Source organism: Varroa destructor, unplaced genomic scaffold (assembly GCF_002443255.2).
Source record: "Varroa destructor unplaced genomic scaffold, Vdes_3.0 BEIS01000002.1, whole genome shotgun sequence".
In the NCBI taxonomy this organism is placed as follows: Eukaryota; Metazoa; Arthropoda; class Arachnida; order Mesostigmata; family Varroidae; genus Varroa; species Varroa destructor.
The window spans coordinates 3,327,548-3,355,313 of NW_019211455.1; the positions used below are offsets into that span (position 1 = coordinate 3,327,548).

The 27,766-nt window shown below is 40.6% G+C and overlaps 3 protein-coding genes and 1 long non-coding RNA gene across 8 annotated transcripts in view; 1 reads left to right on the forward strand and 3 right to left on the reverse strand.

Moving 5' to 3' along the window:
- Nucleotides 1-12,161, reverse strand: part of DCX-EMAP (Doublecortin-domain-containing echinoderm-microtubule-associated protein) — a 36,837-nt gene extending 24,676 nt beyond the window's left edge. The window contains exon 1 of one of the 2 annotated variants that reach the window (XM_022789837.2): nucleotides 11,607-12,161. In XM_022789837.2, the coding sequence (XP_022645572.1) occupies nucleotides 11,607-11,610 (4 nt within the window). In that variant the 5' untranslated portion in view covers nucleotides 11,611-12,161. Of the gene's footprint in view, nucleotides 1-12; nucleotides 2,177-11,606 lie in introns of those variants that run through there. The other variant, XM_086982146.1, reaches the window with a different exon arrangement.
- LOC147757254 (uncharacterized) lies at nucleotides 2,749-11,596 on the reverse strand. The gene is made up of 2 exons (XR_015322595.1): nucleotides 11,338-11,596; nucleotides 2,749-3,996 (listed from the first exon to the last, which is right to left on the reverse strand). It is a non-coding gene; the product is annotated as an uncharacterized LOC147757254 (long non-coding RNA).
- A 1,097-nt stretch (nucleotides 12,162-13,258) lies between the features above and the next one.
- Nucleotides 13,259-17,911, forward strand: LOC111244210 (REST corepressor 1-like). 2 transcript variants are annotated; one of them, XR_015322593.1, is made up of 5 exons: nucleotides 13,259-13,417; nucleotides 15,060-15,661; nucleotides 15,858-16,025; nucleotides 16,452-16,592; nucleotides 17,284-17,911. XR_015322593.1 is itself a non-coding variant. In XM_022791015.2 (5 exons), exons 1-5 carry the CDS (start codon nucleotides 13,369-13,371, stop codon nucleotides 17,327-17,329), a joined length of 1,038 nt encoding a protein of 345 aa, XP_022646750.1. In that variant the 5' UTR covers nucleotides 13,259-13,368; the 3' UTR covers nucleotides 17,330-17,911. The 2 variants fall into 2 exon arrangements, 1 of the variants encoding a protein (XP_022646750.1); XM_022791015.2 differs by having other exon boundaries at nucleotides 15,858-16,057.
- On the reverse strand, nucleotides 17,893-27,760 carry Rpn10 (regulatory particle non-ATPase 10). 3 transcript variants are annotated; one of them, XM_022791013.2, is made up of 6 exons: nucleotides 27,369-27,525; nucleotides 26,579-26,889; nucleotides 20,563-20,876; nucleotides 19,927-20,218; nucleotides 19,674-19,723; nucleotides 17,893-18,121 (listed from the first exon to the last, which is right to left on the reverse strand). In XM_022791013.2, exons 1-6 carry the CDS (start codon nucleotides 27,479-27,481, stop codon nucleotides 18,116-18,118), a joined length of 1,086 nt encoding a protein of 361 aa, XP_022646748.1. In that variant the 5' UTR covers nucleotides 27,482-27,525; the 3' UTR covers nucleotides 17,893-18,115. The 3 variants fall into 3 exon arrangements, with proteins under 3 accessions (XP_022646748.1, XP_086838274.1, XP_086838273.1); XM_086982148.1 differs by lacking the exon at nucleotides 27,369-27,525 and adding an exon at nucleotides 27,602-27,760 and having other exon boundaries at nucleotides 18,032-18,940; XM_086982147.1 differs by having other exon boundaries at nucleotides 18,032-18,940; nucleotides 27,369-27,539.
- Between the last annotated feature and the right edge of the window lie 6 nt (nucleotides 27,761-27,766).

Below are 27,766 nucleotides of genomic sequence, written 5' to 3' on the forward strand. Positions count from 1 at the left end.
AGTACTGATTACCTGTAGCAAAATCTTCCTTGTATCGGATCTCACGTTCGGACATCACTTTCAGTAGCAATCTTTAAAATTTTTTTAGTACGATATGTGCTGATGCAGCGAAACAACACCCACTGACAAAGCTGGTCCCCTTGGGAATATTCACTGCCTCCGGCTGTTCTCGTATCGCAGGTTTTATCATTCGCAGTCGCTTGTAGTATAGAATACAGGTCTTCCTTTTTTATATCTAAACATAAATTGCTTCCATGTACGCGGGGTGACGCTAGTACAATGCTTCACTCGTTTCCGCCCGCACGCATCAGCTCCTTCAGAGAACATCACACAAGTCCAGTCTGCATTTGGATGGCTCTTGAAGTGTTCAGAAACAGCTGCGCGCGGTTCAACAGAAATATCGATCTTCTGTATCGGACTATTCAAGTACCACAGTGCTAGAATACGATAGTTGACTGATACAGCTTCGGGTTTTGTGTTCGAAGCTTCATCGAATAGGTTCGCGTGAATGTTTCAGGTTTTTTTTGCAGAATCGCCGCTAAGTCAAGCGACTACAGCCAGTTTAGCAATCTGGTATCACAAGCAAGACACTTTGGGAGTACTTACTGGTGTTACTACGAGAGAAGACGCTATCTCAGAGATGTCCGGCCACGCTCCCGACCGATGTTGTCCTCCTAATCGGTATGGGGAAGGTGCGCGCGACTTAGTTAAAACCGCTGCGTTTATTGCTACTAGACAACGATGGTAACAGCACATGACGGAATTCGCTTCCAGTTCTAGACAGACAAGACACGACTACGGACATAGATGCTGGCGGCTGGAAACCATGAAACTACTGATGCTGCTGCTAGAACATTGTGAGCCGTAACGGCCATTCGTTGCTGTGTACTACAATAGCTAGAGGAAAACAATTTAATGAAAATTTGAGTCAGCTCTTTGATCAGTAGCTATGTTTTGCAATAAACCATACAAATCTAACGTATAGCTGATTATCTTCGATTCCTTCTAGACACGATGAGGCGTCACTTTTCTTCATGCCACAAAATAATCGATCGGGTATTAACGTCCTTGACAATACACAATACACCACCTGGCTCTCGTGTAATTTCTTAAACGTGATTGCCCTGAATGTACGAATGGTCTTCTTGGGGCAGGCTGAAGAAGGGCATAGTCCAAAATATCGTTGTATGTTCACCGAACTTCAACCAGTTCCATTTATAGGGTAGATATCGGTTTCCGTGTCAGAACGATAATCAGGTTTGTTTCCTAGTAAAACCTAGTCCGCCACGCACTATGCTTCGATGTACCTTTCACGTCATGACGTCTTCTATGAACTCGTTCTACTACTAGTCGTTTTGCTTGCAGTACGACGAAAACAAAACACAGCACAATCACGCTGACATCTACCCTGCTGACTGGCTACTTGAATGATAGAACGCTGCCGCGGCTCGACAAACAACCTAAGAGCAGTACCGCGAAGACGGTTTTGTCACGACGGTGACGACTCTTTAAGACAATACAAGTTTACCTCTTGCTTGCCTGGCCTATATTCGCTACAATCAAACAGGCGGGCAAACAACGATCCATGTTAACATTCAGATTAGCGAAATGATAAAAATATTGTCAGCTGGAGCGCACGAACCGGCCTCTTTCGGTCAACTTATCGTCAATTTTATGTTGAAGTGCTTTTTCAAACTGCTCATGTGGCCTGCATGTTCCTGTAAAAATTTCTAATCGCTTGGAAGTACCCCGAAGAACTGGTGTACAACAGCTGGCGTTTGAAAGACAGTCCATTTTCATCCATATTATCGTGCGCTGGCTTAGTGAGCAGAAGCTCTTAACACACTATTTCAAGGCAAGCACCCAGTAGCATACAAGCTCGGCCGTAAAAAAATTGTGCTACAATGTAACGAGTTGTTGTTCACGGATTGATGCTCATCGGCTTAATGTTAAAAAATAGAAGCACAGCGTTAAAAAAAAGAACGTCAAAGCAACAGCACAATACCACTAGGGGCGAATGGAGCACGAGCCGGCGTAGCTAACTCGTCTTCCAGACTCTTGTCTCGTTGGCTACTTTTGAATGAGTGACTCCAGTACTCAGCTTTGCTTTGTCCCGTTTCGCGCTTCGAACAAAACCGAACCGCGACGCAGTCGTCGGCAGCGGAGGAGGTCGTCACTAGGTGTCCGTTGCCCCACTGAACTGCAAGAAAGGAAAGAGAAGTGATCGTTCTACGATATTGCCGGCCCTCTTACCTGGCTACTAGTTAGAGTCAAGCCGTCGAAGTCAAGGAAGAGCGACGGCGAACGCTGGCAGCTTGACAGCAATAGCGAGAGTTCCCTTTCTTTCTTACCGTCAATTTAAACTCTGCAAAAGCCACGAATGCAGATGTTAAGACGGGAGCACCGCAGGTGAACGTGCACAGGGTTCCACAACGGGGGCTCGCTAGCTCACGTCGTGTCACTAACTGTGTGTTGCTCTACGTAACTAAAGTCAGCGTTTCGGTTACAACAAAAAAGAGCTTCGCCAAATAACATATTGCAATAGCAATGTTAGCATGCGAAGCTGGGAAAACAGAACAGAACTGAACTTGGAGGCTTAACACAGCGCTAAGTAATTTTCTGCAATAGTAATCAGCCGGCAGGCATGTCAATGGAAGTACTGGCAGATTTTCCCCTCACAAAGTGAACACAAAACCCTTGTTGTAGTTGCAAGTTTATCTGCAGGTAAGCGAAAATATGATTGCTAACTTGATTGAAAGATCCTTTTTTATTTTAATTCATAATACCTTCGGAGCTTCCGGTAAGTGACGGCTAAAACAGCGACTGTCAACACTGTATGCCTACTTCAGGCAAAATTATATTGGGCTATGATGATCTTAAAACTTCAAATAACGCAATCGTGTAATTAAATCAGCAAGTAACTATCTAACCTCAAAAAACGGCCTATGCTTCATCTACGTAACTTTGCCCATACCCTGCGCAACCATTATTAAGCTAAGTTATACTTTACTCTCCAAAGTTTAGTTTATTGGCACACATTTCTTAATTTCTGAGACGCAATATTCTCTGTACAGACTAAAAGCTCGTATAATGTTTTATATTTCATTTGAATCGGTAATGAAATATACGTTTTATGCAATAGTATTACTGCTGAGTTCAAAATTTCTCAAGCTGGCCAAATGTAACTGCTTATAAGAAGCTGATGTTAGAAAGTGACCTGGTCCCAGCGAGAAGCTTCATTTGCAAGCTCAATTATCTAGTCGCTTCATCGTCGGAACGGTCACTCAGCATTTCCTCCGTCGTAATAATGATTTTATAGCATAAACAGAAGGAATTGCTTAACATAGTAACTAAATAAAGCGTCAGTTCTTAGTAGATCGGCACACCATATTCAATATATACTGATTCATGGGGATACACGCCCGCTGTAGATCGATTTTAACAATCAATGAATTGTAGGCAACTGTTGGCAGTTCCTAGAATATATGGAAAGTGACACAGTAATACAATTGCTTATGTTGTTACAAATACGGTACCATCACGATAAAAAAGATATGACATAATTATAGAGGCGGATAGCGTCAAGAAGGTGTATCCGACGGGAAGAATCTTTAGACAACAACAACAGCACCAGTAAAACTGAACAGACAGCGAAGACGTGCAGCAACGGCAAAAAGAAAGAGCTTCGGAAGACATTTGTTGTTCTGAAAGATTCCTTGGACTGTCCACGTGTCCACCCGCCTGTTCATTTTTGCTTAGCGACCCGTCCAGCAAGTCGGCGAAACAGAGCGAGATGGGCAGTCAGTCAATTTATGGCGGTTTTTCACAAGCATGTCTATGTAACTCGCTCGCTATTGGGTCGCCGTCACAGTAGCTATCTGGGTAGCGGGACATCTGGCTGGAGACACAGTCACTAGATCTGGCCCACTCGGTACGGCCAGGTCGACCTCAATCACGGCAATGACGCACCTGTTCTGCGCTACCGCAAGATCCGTGCTATGGATAAGAGGAAAAAAGAGAGTGAGAATAAATAGGAGTTTATCTGTCATTCAGCTGATTTCTGTCGTTTGCGCCAGTTCCGACCGTTGAAATCTTCAACAACTACGATATACGTACAGCCAGTAACCCGTGCTTAGGTCCGCCTGTATGCATCAAGCAGTAGCAAAGACAATAATAGAACGAGAGCAGCTCGAGGTCGGTATTAGCGTACAAACGTCTGGTTTAGACCGTACAAAACAACTCCGCAGAGTTAAAACGAAATAGAGAGATAGTGGGAGGAAAAAAGTAGACAACGAACAGAAACCATTACCTCATCTGAGATGAGTAGAAGAACAGCTATGTTGATTAGCATGTGTATGTAATAACACAGTGACTGTAAATGTCTGTAGAGTAGTGCCAAATGCGACGGAAATTGCATCGAGTATGCGATCAGTATGAGGTGCTACAGTTTAAAAAAAAAAAATTCATCCGTGGGCACCATACAACTCTAACAGAACAAACACTTCAAACTCAATAATATCGTAATTATTATTGTGCGTGAAGACACTAGTGTTTCTAGCGCAGTCAAACATCGACAGGGCCGCTGCTGGCCTTAGCCGTGGGCAATGTATTCTTCCGTCATCGGCAATCATATCAATAATAATCTCATATATGCTGTACAGTATTGCTTATTTAACGCATTTTATTATTCATATTATTGAAGCCTATTATATGAACAGATTACATTTTTTGGCGTTATTTTGCGTCTATTTTGTGTTACTTTAAAAAAAAAGTAGAAAAAGCCTAAAGTAAATCAGATTTCCAGCAAACGTTGCGGCTTGTTGGCCTTGACTCTTGACAAAGAGATTGTTGGCCACTGTGCCCTTTCCGAGTTTTTGTTGAAACGTTTTCGTAGCTACAAGTGTTCGTCGGAACCTGATCAACTAAATGTGCTGCTCTATCGCCATTTAAACACATTTCCTTAAGCATGTTCCCATCTGTTTTCTCCGTTAATTGAAATGTATCATCATGCTTTATACAATGCGTTCTGATGTTTCAACGATTGGCAACTTCCCGCATGAAGGTCTACTGTATTTATAGGGTTATCGCTTTACTTTTTATTAAGCCGGTGTTCCATACTGGTGGAGTGTATAATAAAATAGAAAAAACGTATTGTTTGTATAGTTATATGTATCTTTAGGGGCAAATGGTTCTATTCTTTAACTCTTTCATGGCAGCGGCTATAACTTCGGTCATATGGATGCTATACCTTAAAAAAGTAGCGGTAAGTACATCAAGTTCTTTGATAACAGATCCACGTAGTGTAACTTGGCTTCCAAAAGGGTAGCTGAAATTCGGATTCCGGTGCCAAACATGCCGAAATACGACGCATTTTGGTGCAGGTATCTTAATATTTACATAAAGAGACCACTTCCAGAACTATTCTAATGGCTCCTGGGATGCAGTCGTACGCTGGCCGTCATTGATTGCTGTACACGCATTTATACCTAGACATGTTTCAATCAATCAATATACAATATGTACATGAAGGGTTAAAACTCGTGTCCTGTGGCCGGTCTCGCAGTAACTGAAAAGGCTTCATTCATACATGAACGCTCCTTTCTTTTCAGTCTCCGATTCAGTCTAATTTAGTAGTTTTTCCTAGAGAATATTGGATAAAATGTTAAGAAGCTTGTCGTGAGCGACCGTTTTGAATGCCGACTTAAAATCAATAAATATACAATCAAACGATTTACCGTCGATCATCATTAAAGTTTAGCCATTTTGCATCTCTAACAATTTACATGATGACGGAGTATTCCGGCAGACGCATCAGCTGCTCCTAGAAGATTAAACGTTAATTATTTGTACCGTTGTGGATAGCGCAAGATATTATAGTTCCATACGACCAAGGTTAGGGAAAGCGGATGTTTGTTGGACGGGTCGCTTTTGTTACTGTGTTTGAAGACTGGGTCAGAAGATGGTGCTCCGAAACAGGTTGACAACTGCCTGCTTGTCAAGCGAACGTCAAAATATGAGAGACAGGGATTCGCAGACTGCACTTTACTTTAAAAACAAAAACAGATATTCCATCAGGTGTCTCGCTCCGCTTCTTGCTGGTTTTCATAAGTAGCGCTTGACATGCTTGACATATAATCGAATGCAGTACGTTTGCAACATCGCTGAATGGCAAAAGTTAGGTAGCACGTATCTGTTAAACGACAGATAGCAAAAACGTCATGAAAAATACGTCCCTCTTCAGCATTATCGGTGTCCGCTGTTCCAATCTGGTCTTTTAATAGAACTAAAACTATCTTTGACCTTAAGGCATTCCGTGCAGTTTTACTCTTTCATGCAGACTCTCCAATAGTTCTCTTTCTGTGCAGTTTATTCTGAAAAGTCGTTCTTGCTTTACCATTTTATTCTGTTTAAAGGTAACGTAATACGTTTAATATGAGTATCAATCGTGTCCTCACTATCGCGGACGTTTGTTGCAATGGAGAACTCTCATAATAGTGTGCCATACTGAACAAAGTACTTGTATATCATGTCTACATCCCAGCAAATAGAGAAAAAGTGATTTCAGTCACTGGTTGATATATCAGTAAGCATACCACCGTAAGTTCTTCTTTAGGTCGAAGAACGACAATGGCAGATATAACAATCGAAGTTGCGTGTGATCGTAACCGTAATCGTTATCGCATGGGAGTAGCGCCTGTAGCTCGACGGATTATCACGTTGGCTATGCTCATCATTTGCAAGAACAATACTAAGGACTTGTGACCTGTCCTTAGGTTGATAGGGGCGTATTTTAGCAACAGCAACGCGACAAGCTTTAACTTGCATTTTGAGTTTGCAAATGCTATTTATTTTACTGGTAGGAACGGCGTCGCCTCGCAAATTAGGTAAATTATGTATCTATTACACACGCACTCCAATGAGCTTCTCACAACCGAATAATAATACTAGACACGAATGCTATAGAAGTAACGTACGACTATCACACAAACTGTTTCATTGGTGTTTTACGGAAATTTTTTAAACGGTTGGATCATATCTAGAGCTAACCATCTATTAACACATGTAGGGAAGTTAAGACCTCTTGTTCGAGTGGCAAATCTTCAGGTGAGAGCCTGGTATAAGATTGGAACATAACAGGGAGCTTCTAAAAGCATATCACTAAATCAGATCCCTAAGTCAACGCCTGAGTAAACAACTTTGACATAGGCATTCGTTTCTTCCTAGTATTTTATTTCAGGCTGTTTTTTAGAATCATGCGCTGTCCCGGTATGCTATTGAAAGTTTTTAGCTGAGCTTAGAAACATGATACTTAGGTTGCGTAAACTTCAATATGGACATAGCTCAACTTTCTTAAATATTCATTGTTTACATATTCCTGCCATTGTGTGTTGCTGCTTTATTGTACATATAATATTATACATGATGTTAGGTGGTTGCTGAAAACTAGAACTCGTGCTATAATGCAGGTGATAATACTTTTTTACTGTTCCTTTTGATCGGCTGGAAATTGACTCGGCTTGTTAAGTCTACAATATCATTTGTTGATTATTACTATTGATTAATATAATGCCATAGTCATATGGTAACTACAAATTATGAGCACAACAGGTATCGCTTGGTGACGTCAACGTTTCCAATATTTAATATACGTGTAGCCAGCCTTCTCCGGTAGTTGTTATTTCTTAGACCAGCGTAGAAATACGAACAATTCAGTTACAGTGGATGCGAAGGTGGAGCAACAGTGAAATCGCGCATGATGCCTTAACGATTACCTTCTGCACGCAACAATTGACAACACAATGACCGACGACACGCGCTATCGAGCTAGCGTCCAAGGTCGATCATCAGAACTGAAATTCGCTATACTCTAAAAGTGAGCTAGAAAAAAGCTGCGCTGATTCTCTGTGGAACTTTGCAGCTCGTTCTAGTGCGAGCTTCAACCACTGCGTCGACTACTATGAACAGTAACCTGCAACAGTTGTATATTTTTGCATATATTTGTGTTACACCTAATAATGAAAAATAGTATGGATAAGGGTACTTATAGGCGTTCAGAGGATTTAATATAATACTTCAATTAAGTACTAATCATCATTTTTTTTTGTCATATCACTAAATTGTTAAAAACTCGTATACAGATTTATAGCTGGTTATTTCATCTAGAATTAGGGAACTTTCTGTAAATATTTGAGATATTGTTTGAAGGGTCAGTAAACCCGCGTTATTGTTCTAGACTAGATTATAGGTTCGTTGCTCTTTGGCCAAATATATAGGAGGCCTTATCGGATATAGGAAACTCGATGCAAATTAAATTAGCATATATATATTCTTGCCATCACATATGTGCTCACCAAGTAAAATGACAACTCTCGCAAAACAGAACTTATGTAAACTTTAGCAAACTACACAGAATACACATTTCTACGATCTTCAATGCAACTAATTATTCAACACATTCGAAATTAGTTTATGTAAAGTTCGGCTACCGATTATAACATTCATTCAAATCGAAAATTCGTTTGTAAACATGAACAGTAAGCAAAATGTAAAATTCTTAAAGGAGCCTGCTAGCATATTTAGGTTCGATGCGCCTTTTTTTAGCTGTTCACACTAGAAAACTCGCCGGCTTCAGACAAAATCAAGGAGTAAGAACGAGCGCTATATAGACCTGCTTTTTTTAGCGGAAGGAGACCGTGCCTTTCCAGACATTCAGACAAATATACGATACTGTGCACGCTTTTTTTAGTCAAAGAGTTTGATACATGGCCAAGCAGTTCAAGTTGTAACTTTTAAAGCACTCTCGCTACGTGAAGGCCAAAATTCGATTAAAAAAGATGAAAAAAATGCATATATTTTCATAGGTATTTTGATGTTACGCCCAATACCAATCCCCTATAATACCCTTAAGATTCGTCTCGATGCACATATGTATTCCATCCACGTTCATAAGAAACAAGAAGACCTGACAATCTTTAAGGCGTTTCATGTGTCAAGAAGAATGTTAAATGTTTATAGATACAAATTTTAGATCTGGGTGAATATTCGGACGAAACGAAGGAGGTGCCATTGATCATGACAACCATCAGGGTTTTTGGTGGACCGTTGCATACATATATAGATAGTAACTTTTCAAATTATAAACAAATAATATATATTTTTTTCAAACTATTCTAATTATTATAACTATAACAGCGTTGAATCTATAAAATCACGCAGTAATAAAAGCGGCAACAACACGATACTATTAAAATCCATTAACAGCCATATTCGTTTCCGAAGAGCAGTTTAATAATGAAGCATGTTCAATGTCATCGTTGGCAACCTATCACCGTAACAGAAAACAATGTTCACGATAAGTTGTGTATGTTAAAGCTTTCTTGTAGTCCGAGAGTAAATATGAAGGCTAAGCTTGGTAAAGTCACTCACTTGGACATGTTGTGTATTCGGAGTAAATTTTTGAGAGATCTCAATGCCATAATTTTTGTCATTACTAGCGCACGTGGAACTGAGTTTTTCCGTTATATATTATTTCCTTCATGTCTAAGTTAATTATTGGAGAACAAAAACAATACTATATATATATAGATGTATAAACCCAATTTCTTTGCCAACTTCGGCATTAAGTTACTAAATATTTAAGTCATCGACAAGTCGAATGGATAGAGTCGCAATAAAAAAAATTTATTACAGACTGCAGCGATTTCTATCTCTCTTTTATTTTACATGTAGTTACTCGCAAATACTCTATCGTTATGCCTTGTCAACGCTGTTTGACATCGCTCAAGGTAGTTTGCACAGGCTGCAATCATTTTCGTTTCGAAATATTTCGCCCGTACCCTTGCACGCCAATTATGGAGGCAACTGTGACCGTCGACGCAAACTAACCTGCCTGTTTCGAACAGCGGCAACGCCGCTATTATAAGCGGCATTGTATAAAAACAGTCAACACTAACGGCGACCCCTACACGCATCAGAATATTAGATGGTTTGAAAGGCGAGTGGCGCCTCTATGCCAGCAATGGCCTCGCTTGGTCAGCAAAAAAGAAATCTGGGTGAGCGTCCTGACTCACTAAACTAATAAACGACAAATAATATTACATCCAACAGTCTAGTAACTCACTTCAAAAGTACTGCACACACACACACACACATTTATGTAGCTTCTTCCTGTGCGACTGCGTACATCTATGGCAATCCCCGAAGCCTGTACCGCCGGACTAACCGGTCTGCTTGCGTGCCTGTCGGCCAACAGAAGGAGGCAAATTATGTTTGTGTCTGCACCGTCAGGTGACGAAGATGGGTGCCAATGCCATTCATTTACAGTCACCGTCCAATTAACACCATTAACTTCTGCGGCTACAGCCGGTGTGCTGCGATAGCCGCTCGTTCGATGGTGTTTCTATTTTGTGAAGCTTCCATTTGGGTTACATAGCAGCATATATAAACGTTCAATAGTTAGTGTCCACACGTCACCACAGGTTGAACGGGAAACTGAAATGAGACTAATTACGGCGATTAGCGTGCCACCACTTTATTTCTTGTTGTCACAGAAACAGGTGTCGCTGTAGTCGCAGCAACTACTCCTGATAATATACGATCATTTTCGCGCTCTGACTTATCGGCTCGACCCTGTACCACCCTAACGATATCGGGTCAACCCATCAAGTCTAGCCGCCGATGTTTCCAGACAGTAGTAAATCCAGGCAATGCAGGACAAGTCGCAAAACGACAGTTATTGTCAGCGCAGAAAAAGATACCGATTGTGTTTGTACTATCCGGATACCATAGGAACATATGTGCCGTTCAGATCGGCTGAATTTTGGCTGTGTGTATAGCCGGTAATAAGCCGTCGTCGCATCGCCAGTCGCTCTGGATGGCCACTTTACCATATGCAGTGTACTATATAGTAGGAGCACACAAAAAACAGGTTGTCCGATACCGCTGAAGAATTACACTGGCTTTTCGTTCGATCGAACATAGGCGTTGCTAATACGGGGCTGATATTTCTAATTTCGAACTCAGAAGTAGAATGACTCATTTACTCGAAAGGAAAGAAAAGTCGACTGAAAAGGAGACCACGTAAAATCAATAAGCCGTAAGCCTTATTCTTGTTTTTTTCTAACTATCTACATCAATCTCATCACATACGAGCACCAAAAACTAAATAAATAAATCCAAAAACGTACAAATCATCTGCAAATATTTTAGTAAAAACGTGGAAAGTTATGATATCCATTGATTTCGTTGGAAACCTCTGTAGTCAGTCATATATGACTATACAATGTACTAACTACATAATAACATAGTAAATACAAGATCATAGGTGCAGACACTAACCACTGTGTGATTCACTGTCTGCATGTCATCATTAAACAAAAACAAAAAAAAAAGCAAGTACACATTTTCCCAGTTCACATCAAGCAAGTTCACATCAAACATTTGTAGATAACTTATACACATATCCAATACTGATGAACCTTAAAGAAAAAAGGCGTAGAAACCCCTAGCTTTTTAGACTTAACTATACTTGGGTCACAGAGTAAGTTATACAGCTTCAGCTTTTCAGAGGCTTATTTTACACAACCTTTCTCTTTCAGAGAACTCACCCATAGTGTAATGTTGACGTTCTATGCCTGATGTCGCCCAGACGACTTCTAACGTAACAATGTTGTCAGCCACTCCTCATCGTCTGTTCATAACCACACTAGCGATGAAAGAAAGTGATACCGTATGCTTTGTCCTTTCTATGTTGTACTTAAGTATCACAAAGCCGCGCTTACTTGTACTCGCTCCACACCATCCTGTTCTATTGCGCCGCCATAGATCACCGTGTTCGGTGGTGTTTCTCAAGAAGACTGAGTGTCGAACTCCCGGACTCTCTTCCCGCCCGTCCCAGAATAGATCCTTCACTCGAGCCAGCTGAGAGCGGTAACCTCTTCAAACCAGATTAGCTAGCAATCGGATAGTAACGATCAGAGACACTTTGTTGTCGACTTCGTCGCACTCCGAACGAGCGGCTTTCAATAGAAATGGGTCCGCGTTGACCAGAAGAGCTCGCCCAATACTATTTATCCATAACATACACAGATGCAGCTAAACTTCAACGTCCGCTGGCACTGCTCGGCTGCGTGCTCAGTCAGCCCTCTTACATAGGTAGTCACAGCGGGCGTTCAGTAACCGACGGATATCAAATCTACAGCCCGGCAAAATGCATCGAATAGGACGATTTCGACACACGTTGCTTTTTGTTAAATAAGGCCTCAGTTGACGGCCAGAATATTATCGAGGCAGACAAATAAATTACCGTGATCTGGCTTTTTGTACATATGATTTAAGGAGTTTAATAACAATTACATGCGCTAGTGTAGTTTGGCAGCTAAACTTTAAAGGAATGAACCAGAGCTAATTCGGTCCAGTTGGAGCAGCACGACAGTTCCATGTTTTAATAAGGCGGACGTTTTGCAGAGACATGAACTTCTTTTATTTGAAGGAAGTCAAATGGGCGTTTTCCTAATAAGCGCCTGATTTTCCAATCTTCTGACGACAACATCGATTTCTAAGAAGTTGACAAAATAATGTGTGACGTATGAGCTGTGACTTCAGTTTTAGATTAAGTAATATCAAATACGATTATCATAATTTAGTTAGCTAAGAAAGAGGTTTACTTTAATCTATTAATTGCTCGTAAACGTATCATCGTAAACATTTAATTCAATAACTATACTGGCAAATTTTAAAGTGTTCCATTATGTACCTAAGAGATAATTTTCAAAAATAACCTAATCTATAATCTTTAACCAATCGCCGTCACCATTTCAAAGAGAGGGCACGAACGCTAGAGCTTCAACGGAATTGCTTAGAATGTGCAACGATCCACAGAATATCTAACTGCCGATAGAAACGAATCAATTATTAGGAGGTTTTCCAAACTTTATACAATCATGTTACACTAGATGAGTAGACTATCATTCAACTCAGGTAGCTAGATATTCAGTATCCCCAATAGTCTGGCGCCACAGAGCAGCCGAGGAATGGTGCTGCCAACGCTCAGCTGACCTGTGCTCATTAATTGGTTAGTGAGTTCTATGTCTACTTTTTTAACCCAGATTAACTTAGTATTGTAATACAAACGCTACTCGATGAAAATTACTGCCTACAAGAAGTCGCTAATAAGTTGCAGCTACTTGCTGAATGGCTACTTCGATGCGTATAAATGGTCTGTGTCCCACAGATGTCGCCACCATCTCGCCGGTCGCCAGCTCAGCTGGCAACCGTGTGCGTTTAAATCTCGCAGGGGAGCGAACAGCGCTTTGTTGGGAGTTGACCAGGTATCCCGCGATTCTCGCTGGAGTCGAACCAGCGCCGTCGATGACGCGTCCCAGCCGCCGCGCTAGAGCCGAGGGCGATGTGAAAACCAGTAAGTGCCTCAACAATGACAGATCAACGGTTATAGTGCAGGTCCGGTGTTGAACGACTGGAAACACACCCGTTGTTTGACGATTTTCCGCTATATGACAAGAGAATCCGCTCAGTCCCAGTGAGACAGATCTAACTGTGTTCTCATCCTAGTTGTGTGTCAACGGAGCCAGTTCCAAGGGTCTGTTTGTGCGATTTCTTCTTTCTGGTGCCATTTTCAAGTCGCCTGTTTCATCGCCCATGAAGGAGTGAGGATATTCGAATCTTCCCAACCCGCGATAGCATTCTTCAGGCCAGCTCATCAATATGCGGCCGTAATTCGCGCTAGGGCTCGAGCGGCTGCCAATTTCCAGGCTCAGCAAAGTTGGGGGAAATCTCCTATTAGTGGATGTCCATAATAATTCTGTTAAGTTGTCCACACCTCAGGTTTATAATCCTCAATATTGTAGTTTCGTACTTCGTTGCGATATCGTGTGTCTTGATAAGCGCTGTTGGTCCGCTTGTTCAAAGCAAGACACAAGACCGGACAGTGCGCTGTGATCTGGCCTTGGCGACAGACAAAAGTCACACACGAACAGTCCGCTCCCGTTAGCGATGTCTAATTTCTTCAGTTATTAGTTTTAGCATAAAAGTACTTGACCTATTATGCGGAGGTACGCGATCTCGTAGGAATTGCGGTCGTACGCTGTGTACAATTCAATGTTGATTTTCGCTGTGAATAAGAATTACCGTTTGCTTGCTCCATAGAATTGTCGCTTCGAGGGATCGTGTCGAATACTTTAACAACGACACCAAAATATTTATAGGCTTAATTGGTATAATATCTGTGTAGTTGTTTAGCAACGATTCAATGTGTAGATAACAGGTTTCCACACAAATAAACCAGACGTCTTGATTCACAGGAATATTTGAGGAAAAATTTGAGTCTTTGATAGGGCCTTTAACTAAAGCCAGTGGACTTGATGTATTGAATGGTATCTAATGCGTTGCGTGGTACCCAGTACAGATGGTGAGGTATTAGCCTGATCAAGCTTAGGCAGGTTCCCCGATAAACTCTGGGCCAAGTGCTATATTTATACGATAGTGCATTTCGTTCTGGTATATATTAACTAGAGCATTATTCGCATTATTATCATTATGACGGTAATGATAATTTTTTCATATGCGAGGTTCAATCATTTCAACAGTTTGGTTATGTGGATCATTATTCAATACATTTTTATTATCAAGCTTACGATTAACACAGGAGGAAAACTGTATGGACTGGTTGATTACTGATATTCTTACGTATTTGGATAGCATACGAAGTACTTCCAAACGTGGAACTCGATGCATATATTTAGTTATATTTACGGACAGATAATATTTGTGAGTTTTATCGGAAATATTTTCGATCGATTATTGCAATTATATATATTCACAGTCATGGGTTAGGGTTACACATGCAGGCTGCTACTATTTCCTGGCCAATTTGCAGGAAAACTAACAGGTGCTATGTTTCTAGATATATTAAAATATTTACGTTAATAGCAGTAATACTATCATAACGGTAAGCTTACATAAATTATCCCAATATTCAAATAAGGTAAATGACAGGAATAATGGTCATAATCTCCTTAACTAAAATGTTGAAACTTTTGTAGGTGGTGTTCGGGTCGGGCCTGAATTCCAGGCTGAAATTCCAGCTCTTGTCCCGTACACTAATGGTTCGGAAATCCACAAAGCGGATCTACTCTTTGAACCCGACTACTCTAGTGATGATTTTAAACCGGAAGTTAAAAAATTTCTTGGGAATCCTCATGTTCGGTGGACTAATGACGAAAAAGTTCTCTTCAAAAAATGTTTTTCAAAACACAAAAAAAAATTCCATCGTTACAAGGACCTGTTGCCAAATAAAAGTATTGTCCAACTCTTAGATTTTTACTATTCAACTAAAATTCGCGAAACACCCGACCCGCCGCTGAGTCAGGACCCGGACTATAATCCTGTGGGCAGAGGCAGTCCAAAGAAAAATGGCCGCAGTATTAAGAGCAGACCCATCATTACAAGGGTTGGTAGGATCTTATTTAGCCGGCGAATTGATCCACCTCAAAGTGGTGACAGATTTCGTTTTACGTTAAACGAACTAGAGCAAGTTATTGAAAATGATACGGTTTCAAAGCAACTTGCTGAGCTCCAAGAGACCTCAGCGAGACTTAGTGAGGAACTCGTGCACAATAGAGTTGACAGCAAGGACCACAAACAGGTAGGCTCTATGCAAGAATTCTAATGCACGATTTTCGTTTAGTCGTTATCGTAGTATCTTATGTTGCGATCAATCTATTAAACGTACATCCTCGTTTTTTTGTACCGGAAATTCGTTGCAACAAGTGTGTTAACGAAGGTAATAACCACTATGAATAATTGTCTCTAACCGTTTGAGTTGTTGAAATACGCTTCAGGTGGAAATGTACCGTAGACTGTGCAATAGCAGTCTTGCAGCCAATAAATGCGCGACGGGTACGCCGTGGACAGATAGCGAGCTTATACTTGCGGTGCATTCGATTCGCGTCTACGGCAAAGATTTTAAGGCGGTAGCTCGCTTAATTGGCAATAAAACAGAGGCACAAGTGAGACTCTTCTTCACCAATTACAGGGAACGGTAAACTATTAACGTAATTATAATTTCGATAGTTAAGGTTTGCACTTCCATGATTTGGTGCGTTTACGATAAGTCTCATCATTTATGTACTAATGCAATTGCAGGTTATCACTTAAGTTAACAATTGTATATCGTTACAGTAGAATCATGTGAACATTCTCACTGTTTACTATAAGTTATTCAAAAAGAATATTCATTTAGAAAGGTCTCAACTAGATTGTTACATTAGCTGATTTACGCTGAATAGTTTCCGGCAGGCAGAATATTCTGCTAACGACACCACTGACGCAAATGGATTGTTACAAAGGCATAGCTACTATATAAAACTGCAACTGAATTCAAATGTGTGGGTTGATGAGTAATTAGTTGTTCCTCCTTGTGACGTGACTTTTAGCTACAATCTGGAACTGATGGTTCGTCAGTTTGAGGAAGATCGCAGAAACGGCCTAATTTCTCGAGAAGGTTTTGCGCTTCTTCCAAGTCAGTCACCCGACAGCATAAGTCCCACCGGAAGTCCAGTCAAAAAGATTATTCGGTACGTAGCCCTATACTAAACAAAATATGCATATATGTATATATACATAACTTACCAGACTAACTTTCGTACCAATCCTAGAATACTTGTTCTCTTGTAAAAAAAAAGACAGTCGTATTGTGATCTGTGAAGTTAGCTTACCTACAGGTACAACAAAAACACCTTAGTGTTTCTAGCATCGAGTCTTTTTTGTTATTGATTGCAGTCAATGATGGTATCGTTCTTCCTAACCTTTATGTAGACAGATGTGAAGTGTGCACTGCCATGAAAGAATTTTTTAGCCAGTTATCAGAACAGCAAAAGCCAGATAAAAGGAATTTTAGAAAAGGTTCTAAAGTCCTAAATTTATTGTTTCATAGATTTTGTATGTGACTAATAATTATATAGCATGCACATTTATGTAGCTATTGTTCGCCGTATCTTATTGATAAATTTTACTAATTTTCAAAATGGAAATTTATAATTATAATAAAAAATTAAAAAGAAAAAGAAAAAAAATGATCGATATCATCTTGGTTTTATCTTGAGCAAGTGGAAGCTACGATATCGACAAATAGTAATATTGACGGAAAACCTAAATCATCATAATTTTGATTTATATTTCCTAGTGCGACATTAAAACATCGAATGATTTCAGGTAGCAGAGTAAATAGGTTTATAACGTGCCTGTCTCTTTATTATCGAATTCCAGGTCACCTCTGAAAAAACCGAGTATATTGTCTCGTCGTAAAGTCTAGATTAAATATATTTTTACACTCTAGATCAGTGGCTGCTAAGACTATTTCAGTTTTTCTTTTGCGTTTCTAAACACACATCGACCGTTTTACCATGCTGCGACTTTTGAACGATATAATTATGGTCAATTTAAACTTATAACTGAGATTTGTATCCCTCGAGGCTGTCGCCGGCATTATTTGTATCCCTCGAGGCTGTCGCCGGCATTTAACTGTCATTAAACTTAGATAGCATTTGTCGCCTGGCCTTGATTAGCATTTGTCGCCTGGCCTTGATACGGAAAAATGCCATAGTCTTCAAGGAAATATGGTTGACGTAGATATTCAGCTTCTCTGCTCAACTTTAGGTACGTGTACAGGGGTTTGGACAAGAAACGCTTCATACATGAGCCAACAAGGGTATTATCAACGACAAAATAACAGATAGAGTCTGTAGTTTATGAAGAAAGAAAAAATCGTAATACTTTATGTTAACGATTACTTGACACGCAGATGTTTGCTGTTAAATATATATATGACAAGAAAATGATAAAGCGACTTCAAAGGACGAGAAGACAAATAAAGTATTGACTTAAATATAAATAATTTCTAAGTGCTTCTTTATTCACCATTCATAGAATGCATATAATCCTTATGTATATGTGTACCCTAAGCTAATACCACACAGTACTTCTTAATCGGTTGCGTATGTAGATGAATATAGTGTTTGATCTATGTGAATACATTCCATTTATTTACGAACAATTGTTTGCGTTTAATCCATTTGTTGTCACTTATCGCCGGAATACGCTACTCCTGTAAACCCATTTTAACAAGAAAAAAGTACACGTTAAAATATATAGCCTCGGAATCTAGTGTCGGAATCTCGAAGTATAGAGAAATGTCGTCAAATATTACTGAAGCGCTCGACTAACTATCGTGGCTCACATCCAATATGTTTTAGGTGACACCTTTTTAAATGTGGTAGATGAGTGATGACTTAATGTCTAAATAAAACAAAGCTTTTATCCCGTCTTTTCTAGTTGCTGGTTTATACCTCCTACAACACACGGAAGCACTTATGTGTCGCTGAGTTTTTGGCTTGATAGATATTGGTGCCGTTAAATGTTTTGCTATATAAGAAAGCAGCTGAGTTTTCAAATACTTAATGATTTAAGAATCAGCTGCTAAATATGTCTAAAGATGTGACTAGCAATAGTCTACCCCCCCCCCCCCCCCCCCTTAATATTCTCTCTGCGCTTTATTCGAATATCTTCGGCAATTCCTTCTTTCCGTATACGCTTCTTTCCTACTATATATGAACCTGACAGACAGTTAGATATCCCTTTTTAGTTTTCTCCATTTCCTGGTTTTGTCTTTCATCACGGTTACTCGTATCATTTTTGCAGCTGTCGGTCAATGCTATTTTTACTTTCGATAGGTTTACTTCTTGCTAGCCTGGTCATCGTTCTTGTCTTTTTTCTCTTTCAGACTCTTATTTCGAGACTTTTTTGAGCATGGCACGTTGGTAGTAGGTGGCTTGTCCTTTGAAGGGCGGGGAATCTTCGATGGTGAAGCGGCAGTAAGCGTCGGAACCGCCTCGTTAGTTGAGGCAGCTTCCTTATTCTTTGCCGCCTTTGCATTTAAGTCAGACTTTAGTGCACTTCCTAAAAATTATCTACATAAATCGTGCGTTCATCTATGTAGCATTGAACCCCCTACGTATATAAGAATGATAAATGGCATCACGAAAACAAATGTAGTATAAAAACGTTTCCTGATATGAAAGCTTATGAAATATTTCCTTGCAAGAGGAACAGGGTAATTTTCTCTTTGGTTTCGGGTCTCCCGTTCTAAAATTCCTATTTCGTTCTTTCTCAACTGCCGAAAATCTCGACAAGTTCGCGATGCTTTCTTCGGCGGCAGAATGTGGTTTCAACGCAAACAGGTTTAAGTTTGAAACCAGCCTCCGTTTAAGAGGCTTAAGTACACAATTGTTGAGTTAGGCTTATGATTGTCGAAGACTATTTACTCCCTATAAAAAAAGCTTCATAAAATTACTTCACAGTGGTGTCAATTTTCAATATATGCTATTATCGCAGAATATATACCCCCGAGATAAAGCCAAATTCGTCCCAAAGCAGCTTAGGTCCAATATCAGTTTTTGGGTATACGAAAAATGATTGAAAGCATCGCCAAGTAAAAACAATGCAAAAAATTTTAAACAGTGGTCAATACAGTGTGTGGTGATGAAGAGTAAGAATCGAGTGTACCTTGCAGCGGCTTTAGTTAACGCGTATACTCAAATATATGCAATAAAAAATAAGCATTTTATGAGGACAAATGTAGCACGAGTTTTTGAACGAACCTTTTTCTCGACATCCTTTTTTGCAACGTCATCAGTTTCCATTGGCTCCTCTGAAAATAGTAACGCAGTGCATATTCTTAATACAGACATCTACGCGTGATTCTTGAAATGACGATCAACACTTTACGGATGCAGCTAAAACAGACGCCTAGAGGTCAGAACCAGCTCCATAAAAAAACTTAGAGAACGAAAAGGATATATGTAGACGGACAGATATGATGAAAAGCTACAAGCTCGGAGAACATTCACTCACGTTGCTGCAAGCTTATTCGCATTGCGTATGCAAGCTGTTCCTCTTCTGTCATGGCTGCAAAGTTCGGCTCTGAAGCCCGCTGGCTAGCTGGCGGATTTGAGCTTGTAGATCCTGATTCGGCTCCGGGTTGCATCGACATCTGTAGCGCTTTTTCAAGCCCGTCCTCTTCTGCTGAAGCGGCCCCGGTCGCAGCGGCCGCAGTAGCTGTTGCGGATCGGATGTTTTCTCTTGGGGCACTACCAGCCTCGGCCTCCTGACGCTGTCGCATTTCGTCCAAGGACACACGTAGTGCCTACCGAAAAGCAGATACATCTATCGTTAATTGAATTCAACCTCGGGTACGCAAAAACGCACTGACCGTATGCGAATTAAAGGCCTTTTCATTGGCTCTAAGAACACTATAAAGATCTGGGTATGGTTTTTAAAATGCCGTTGACAGCAAACTTCAGTATGTTGCGCTGTTTATCGTCTACTATACTAATGGATTCACTGTACAATGACTTACTGTTATCATCAATCACCGTAAGGCACCTTACTTGAAACAGGTGAACAAAAGACACATTGACTTTTTTGCACTTGATGCGTTCGTCATGGTATTCGTACTGATAACACTATTGAGACTGGCTGGTTGCTTACCATAGCTAGTTCAGGATCTTCATTTGGATCAACTCCGAACTCAAACCCGCCGGCTGGTACGGCGCCGCTGCCGTCTTCGCCCTGGATAATCGGTGACGAAATCAGCGCCTCGTTAAGGTGGGGTGTCGCAGTTACGGTGACCAGGTGCGAACCTGCATTTTCTCTCCCACCATTTAGCGTTTCAACAAAACTTTTTAACTTTTCCGCATTTGCTTCGTCCTCCCCAAAGTTAATTACGTCAACATTGACGTTCTCTTTTTTAAGTCGCTTAGCTAATTTCACCATTTCCTTTGCATCACATGCAATAGGTGAACCTGCAAGGAAATAAGTAGCCAGATAATGTAATGTGATTTTATTTAGAAACGCGTAATAGTCGCCAACTTGCAATTTGATCGAAGTACTATGAAGTCGTCCCATTGGTTCGCAGGGGAATTCTACCTAATCTTAAATTCATTTTCAACGATGTTTTACTCAGACAACTTTAATCAGTGATATATTGGTCGTTACTAGCGATGACCCTTGCCCAAATTTCAGGCGGCTTTTCGAGTAACTTTCCAGAAATTAATATCTTTGTTTCAAAAGACAGCCAATTTTTGTCGTTAAAGGAGTCCTACAAGGATCAGAAAAAAAATAATCGTAAAAAGCAAGGTCAAGAGTGATACGCTAGGTAAGGCAGCTCAATTAGACTCGCACAATCTTTGTCAAGTCACGATGTGTGAGGCCTAACCTAACCTAACCTAGAGTATAGATTTAAGGACAGCACCTCGATTGTTTAATAGAAGTTCATACAAGAGCATTCCTCTAAAATCTCAAAAAATACGCAGCATTATCTTTTTTGGGTTCGGCATTAGCTCTCGCCTGAGAGACTCTCGCGACCTCAGATTTCGCGTTCTTCTCGCTTTGATCAAGATCTGTGTCGAGTAGCGTAATGTATCTTATCCACTTTTCATCACCCATCACCATCTTTGGAAAAAGTTATCAAACGTTCAGTTTCGAAAGATGATTGGTCATGCACACACGGTTTATCAATTGGCAATCGGTTGAATGATCAGGAAACCCAAATTTTTACCCGATTGACGTAATCATTGCTTGCTAGATTCTTGAAACACTTAATTCGGGTAGTGATGTATCATCTGTTATCTTGCAAAAGTTCATGTGGATTTTACTTAACTGCACTAATAATTCCAGCATTTTTTTTATCAAAGAATTAGCCTGCACGTGAAGTGACCGTTTGGAGAAAGAGCAAACCACTTTCTGCCCACGTACCCCATACCAGTTTGGGTCACATTCAGCTTTTTCCAGAAACAAGAGTTTAAACTGACCACGTTTAAGACTGTTTATTATGAGCCTTTAAAGCTTGTGCGAGTTAACTAAATCATACAAGTGCCAAACAAAAGCTAGTTTACATTCTTCCGTTAAATCACTGCTGACTCAACGTTGCTTATGGCGCCCGATTCAAAATTCGCTGTGAACCTACCAGACAATCTGAAAAAAGTTAGTTAGCTGGACTTAACTTCATCAGACTATTACTAAGTTTGCAGCATCACTCTTTGAGTCCGTCCCTGCAATATATATACATATATATGGTAATATCTGCTGCAACTACTATAGAATGACTCCAACTGTTTTATTACTGTCGTTAATGTATCTGAATTCAAAATAACTAGTGTATTAGTTCATTATTCACTTGAACGTTTTAATTTTTATTTTACTTTTTAATTTGAAACGCATAATTAATTTCAGATTGCCTAATGATGAGTACAAAAAAAGTGCCACCTAAGCACCTTGTTCTTTAAATGATAGAAATCGGGCCCTTATTATCGGTGTACAGAGATGACTAGCAACTCGAAAAGTTCGAATTACGCTGGCTGCTGTAATGACCTACCGTACTAAAGCAAAGGAAGAGTACTACAACCTAAGGGATCTGCCAAAACTGGATGACTCTGAGTTGTCAAGTTCTGAATGATGCAATGCAGTAGTGTTTCAGTTGACTGCTACTTCTGTCTTATCTGGGTGATCATGTCATGTATAAACGAATTCAGAAATGTTGGAGGAAAACTCCTATAGCAATCAGCATGGATAAGATGTCAGGTAGGGGGACGATACCCTTCAACCGGTATGACGTACAAGTAAACTGGACACATCACATCGCAATCTGTAGTAAAAATGATTACGAAGCGTACGAAGCAATCTCATGTAACTAATAGGTACCTTATCACACACTAGTTGACGGGACGGATCGAGGACTTCCAAGAAAACCTGCAATAAGGTACGATGACAGTGCACAACGATAGGGAGACACGGACAGAAATGGAAGAAATTCGCAGTTACAAGAAAAAATTTATATCAACCATTCGAAGATGGAAGGAGCTGTTGGGAGCAACGTCTAAAGAAAGTCATGCGGGATCGTCACGTAAAGAACGAAAAAGTTAAAATCGACGCTTCCAAAAAAAATAGTAGGGAAAGCGGTGACGAGGCTTTTCCCTGCCCACGCGAACACTGGCGGCACAATGGACATTTATACAAATGCAAGAACAACTCTTGAATCTACCGAAAATACATTGGCGTTATGACAGAGTAACTCTAGACCAAATAAAATTCCTTCTTAAGTTAAACAGATCCTTTTCCTGGAGCAGCCTGAAAGGTTCACATCGATAACGGTCAGAATTCGGAGCAAAAACTAGTTCCCCCTAGAGTGAAAGAAAATAACTGCAGCTTTTATAAAAACAACCAGGAGAACTTTCTGTTGACTCAGTAGGGAATCGACTAATTTGTCTCTTAAACACAATCGGAACGGCCCTGAAAACGATAATTAGTGGAAGGCTGACTGACGGCACCGCTCACCTAGTAAAGCTTTCGAAAGGATAGATTCACTGAAGGGCTTGCAGGAACGGTCATTTCGTCATCCTTCCCTTTGAACCGTTCCAGTCCATCCTCCATTCTGGCTTTCCTATTGACCAGAAACAATAGGTCTCGAGGGGGACCGTACTCCCTGTACTTCTGTTAATTCCAGGCGTTGTATGTCGGACCCATGATTGTTTCGGGCCTGCCCTTCCAACGACATGATAATGGGAAAAAGACTGTAGTCACAGGGGATTTTAACTCGAAGAATGTAATATGGGGCAGCAGAAGAAACGACCGAAGAGGAATAGCCACCCTAGAGTGGACGGTAACAGAGGGACTGGCAATGCTTAATGATGGAGAGGCTCCTACTTGTGAACATAACATCCCATCACATATAGACATCACATTAGTAAACAACGAAGCAGCAGCCTTCACAACAGGGTGGAGAGTCTTGGACGAAGAAGAAAGTGACAGTGATTACCACTACATATTTTTTTAAAGTTGAGCTAACAAGACCACCGGAAGGAACACAGAGAAAGACGAAAGGATGGCAAGCAAGGAAATTAGACCTCCCAATACTGCGAAGAGAGTTAGACGGAAGGTGCGAGAAAATTATGGTAAACGAAACGGTAGCTGGAGGAATACAGATAGAAGCGCAACAACTCAGTCAGCTTATGATTGACGCGTGTACAAAAGCTGATCGACAACCGCCCAGAGATCGACACCACCACCGCCCAAAACACTGGTGGAATAAGGAAACCGCAGATCTCAGGAAAATATGCGTGAGGAAAAGGCGTGCATACGCAAGAACAAGAAGCTGGCAGAAACGCACAAATAATCTTCAACCAGAAACAGAACAAAGAGCGACACAACAACTCCGGGAATACCAGGAAGCCCGAAATAAACTAAGACAAAGTATACAACATAGTAAGGAAAAATCCTGGAAAAAACTCATAGAAGCAGTCGACCGAGACGCTTTCGGACTCCTTTGTCAAATAGTAATGGACAAAATAAAAAAAAGATCACCACCAATCCTCCCAGACACAGTGATGAAAGCGGTAAGAAACCTATTCCCTATGCAACCAAAAAGGTATGAAACAACGATTGAGGTAGATGAAAGAGACATCCCCGAAGTAACTCTGGAAGAAATAACAGAAGCAGGAAACAAAATAGCAGCGGGGAAAGCACCACGGCCCGACGGAGTCCCACCGGAAGTAGTCAAGACACTGATCAAGAGATAGCCCAGGATATTACAAAAATTGGCGAACGACATACTCCGGAGAGGAAAATTCTCGGATATATGGAAGGAAGCAAACTTAGTACTGATTCGAAAAGCGGGAAATAAGATAGGTGTTACGGCATTTCGACCAATCGGCCTTCTAAATACAGCAGCAAAAGCTATTGAAAGCATAATAGTAAACAGATTGAACAAGGAGATTGAAGATAAAGAGGCACTGTCGGAGACAAATACGGCTTTAGGAAACACCGTTGTACGCTAACAGCTGTGGACAGGGTCATCGGGCTAGCGAGGGAAGAGATGAAAAGCATACTAAAGACTCGGAATTTCGTGCTGCTAATCCTACTGGATGTTAGAAATGCTTTTAATAGCATGAACTGGGGAAAATTAATGGAAGCACTGGAAGAAAAGGATATCTCTAAGTATCTACGCAGGATCATCAGTTCATACTTAGAGAACAGAACACTAATAGCGGATGGGACAAGATATACGGTCACAGCAGGAGTCCCACAGGAATCGATCATATCCCGAACCATGACCCAAGCTGACAAAGGAGTCCAAAGTTTAGTAGGTGAGAGTCCCACAGTACCGGACAAATCACAATTCAGTGATGTCTGGTCTGCATAATGCATTTGCCCTTAACCTCCAAAAAAAAAAAAGATTCACTTAGGTGGTTATCGACACGGTCTTTAATAAGACCGTGTCGATAACCACCTATAGGTAGGGAATACCTATAGGAAGGTAGGGAAGCAGTCGCCGAGAGAGCTGTGTTGGACAGACAATCTTCTGCATCCGAAATTGTTCAAACTTGCAACAGACAGGCCATTTTAAGCGTTATGAGCCACACGCCCACCTAACGTAAAAAACGGCTATAACGTACGCCAATATAGTTCAACATCATAGCAGGCGTGCTTCAGGAGTCCATACTAGAGGTTGCTATGGAATGTAAGTTAGAATTCCGTACAGGAGCTCATCCGACGGAAAAGAGTGCAAACAATCCTATGTAGAAGACTTTCCCATAATTGTAGCTACGCGCAGCTATAAAACTGCACAACGAGAGGCGCAAGATAGCAATAGAAATGAGGAAAAAATGGGAATTAGTATTTAATGGTGCGAAAAGTACACCTCCGGGCAAACACTTCAATCGTGGAACTTGAAATTAGCGCAGTTTACCAGTTTTCTCTATTGTATGAAAAAATATTACATTAAGTCCAAACCAAGTCCCTCAGAAGCTAGCAGTTTAGTAAATTAGTGTCCCACAGTATCAGACGAATACTTTAGCAACGAAGTTATGATGCAGTAATCTTTTTGTACCACAATGCGATAACGCCATTGTGTCTCATTCTTGTTTGGCTGATTCTTGAACAACGCCTGACGTTACTTCGATACCATCGTTATTTCTGCTAGTGTTTTTTTTTTTATAATCTGAAGACTGATCAGAGCATTCGTCTGGCGGTTGATTCAGTTTCTAATCCTTTGTAATATCTTAACTATAGAAAATTCTGAGTTGTAATAATGATATAGCAGACGATTGGAGAGAGGCATAAGTGACGAATAAATGATTGGAGTCACAAGGTTGAGATTTTCTTGAGGTAGAGTCCTTTGTTGTTTGTATTTTTGAATGCAAGCCAATTTGCTAAGAAATTTCCAATTTAGCATTATCCTACTATTTTTCACATAATACTTTCCTCCAATCAACTAATAGCATCAAATGAACGTTAAGTTAAAACAACTGCCTCGTCACCATTTTTGTTAAAAAAAAGTTGTATCCTTCAAACAGCACTATCTAGTATTCCACGTTGAGATTTGCAATCCTTGATACACCTTATAATGATGATGGCATTTATCGAGTTACGCACCACACTTATTTTAATACTGGGTGCCTAAATCGAACTGAATTGATTTTTTCGTCTTGTCAATGTGCGCTGTACTTACCTACAAAACAAACTATACGCATTTTATGATTCTTGCCCTGACGATGTTTGAGAACAAGATGCGCTATACGTAGGCCTGATATTAACTGCAGGCTCCCCTGCGGTTCAACCGAGTGCAGCTTTGCTAAAAGGCGATTCACATCGGATGTCAGCGTGGTCAGAACCTCTGTCGTTGCTAGCGTAAGCAGCCCGACATTGTTTTCCGGATTGGAGCGCGCCTTCGAATGGCACACCAGAGAAACAGCTTCTTGCTGTGCCTGGAGACGTGTCGGAAGAAAATCGCCATTTCGCATGTACTCCGAGTTATCCACACTATAATTGGTGAATTGAACAACACATTTAAACTATTAGCTATTGGTCTGATTCGACATGTCTGACAACAGGCGATTAGACGATTTCGTCTGTTAATTCAAGCTTACTGGCTTACACCAAATACGAGCTCAACTTAAATTCATTTACGTCGAAAAAATGAAGTCATTCCAATAGCCATAATGTGTGCGGGGCAGTCTAAACTGATTTCGAGGTTTTCGTTGATATTAATGTCACTTCTCGAACCTAAGGTAATAGTAAAAAATCTTGTACAGTCTATTAAGAACACATACCAGAAAATATATAGTCACTGCTTTTGAAAAATTACCTAAACAGATTGCACCCTCAAAATGCTTCTTTACACGTGTTTCTCATACTTGGCTTTAGCCTGACTAGCTGAAAAAAACTAGATGAAATAATAGATCACGGCGCTTGTACATGTACTATAATTGAAATTAGAAACCGGCCAGGTAGCGTATTACTCTTTGAATGCGGAGATACACTTTTGCACGTTTGTATGGAGCTGCTTAGAAGAGACCTTCCCGACATTTTGCGCTGAGTCGGTCTGCTTTCCAGTTTTTGCTAGTAGAGACATTCGCAATGAATTTTTTTCAACATAACGTATCACTCTGCTGTTGCGGTGGTAGGGTTCATTTTTGCTCGAAAGTACTGTAAACAGAAATTCCGGCGATTGGTACAAGAGGTTCTTACTTACCAAACCACTGTACTTTCAAGCACCATTATGGAACCTTGTTTTTTTATAGTTTTCGATACACCGAACTTCACACCACTTGAAGTGAATCAGCGAAAACTACAGGATCAAGATTTGTAAACACAGCCGGAGAAGGATCGTAAGTCGCATTCAAACGACGGCCGGGTG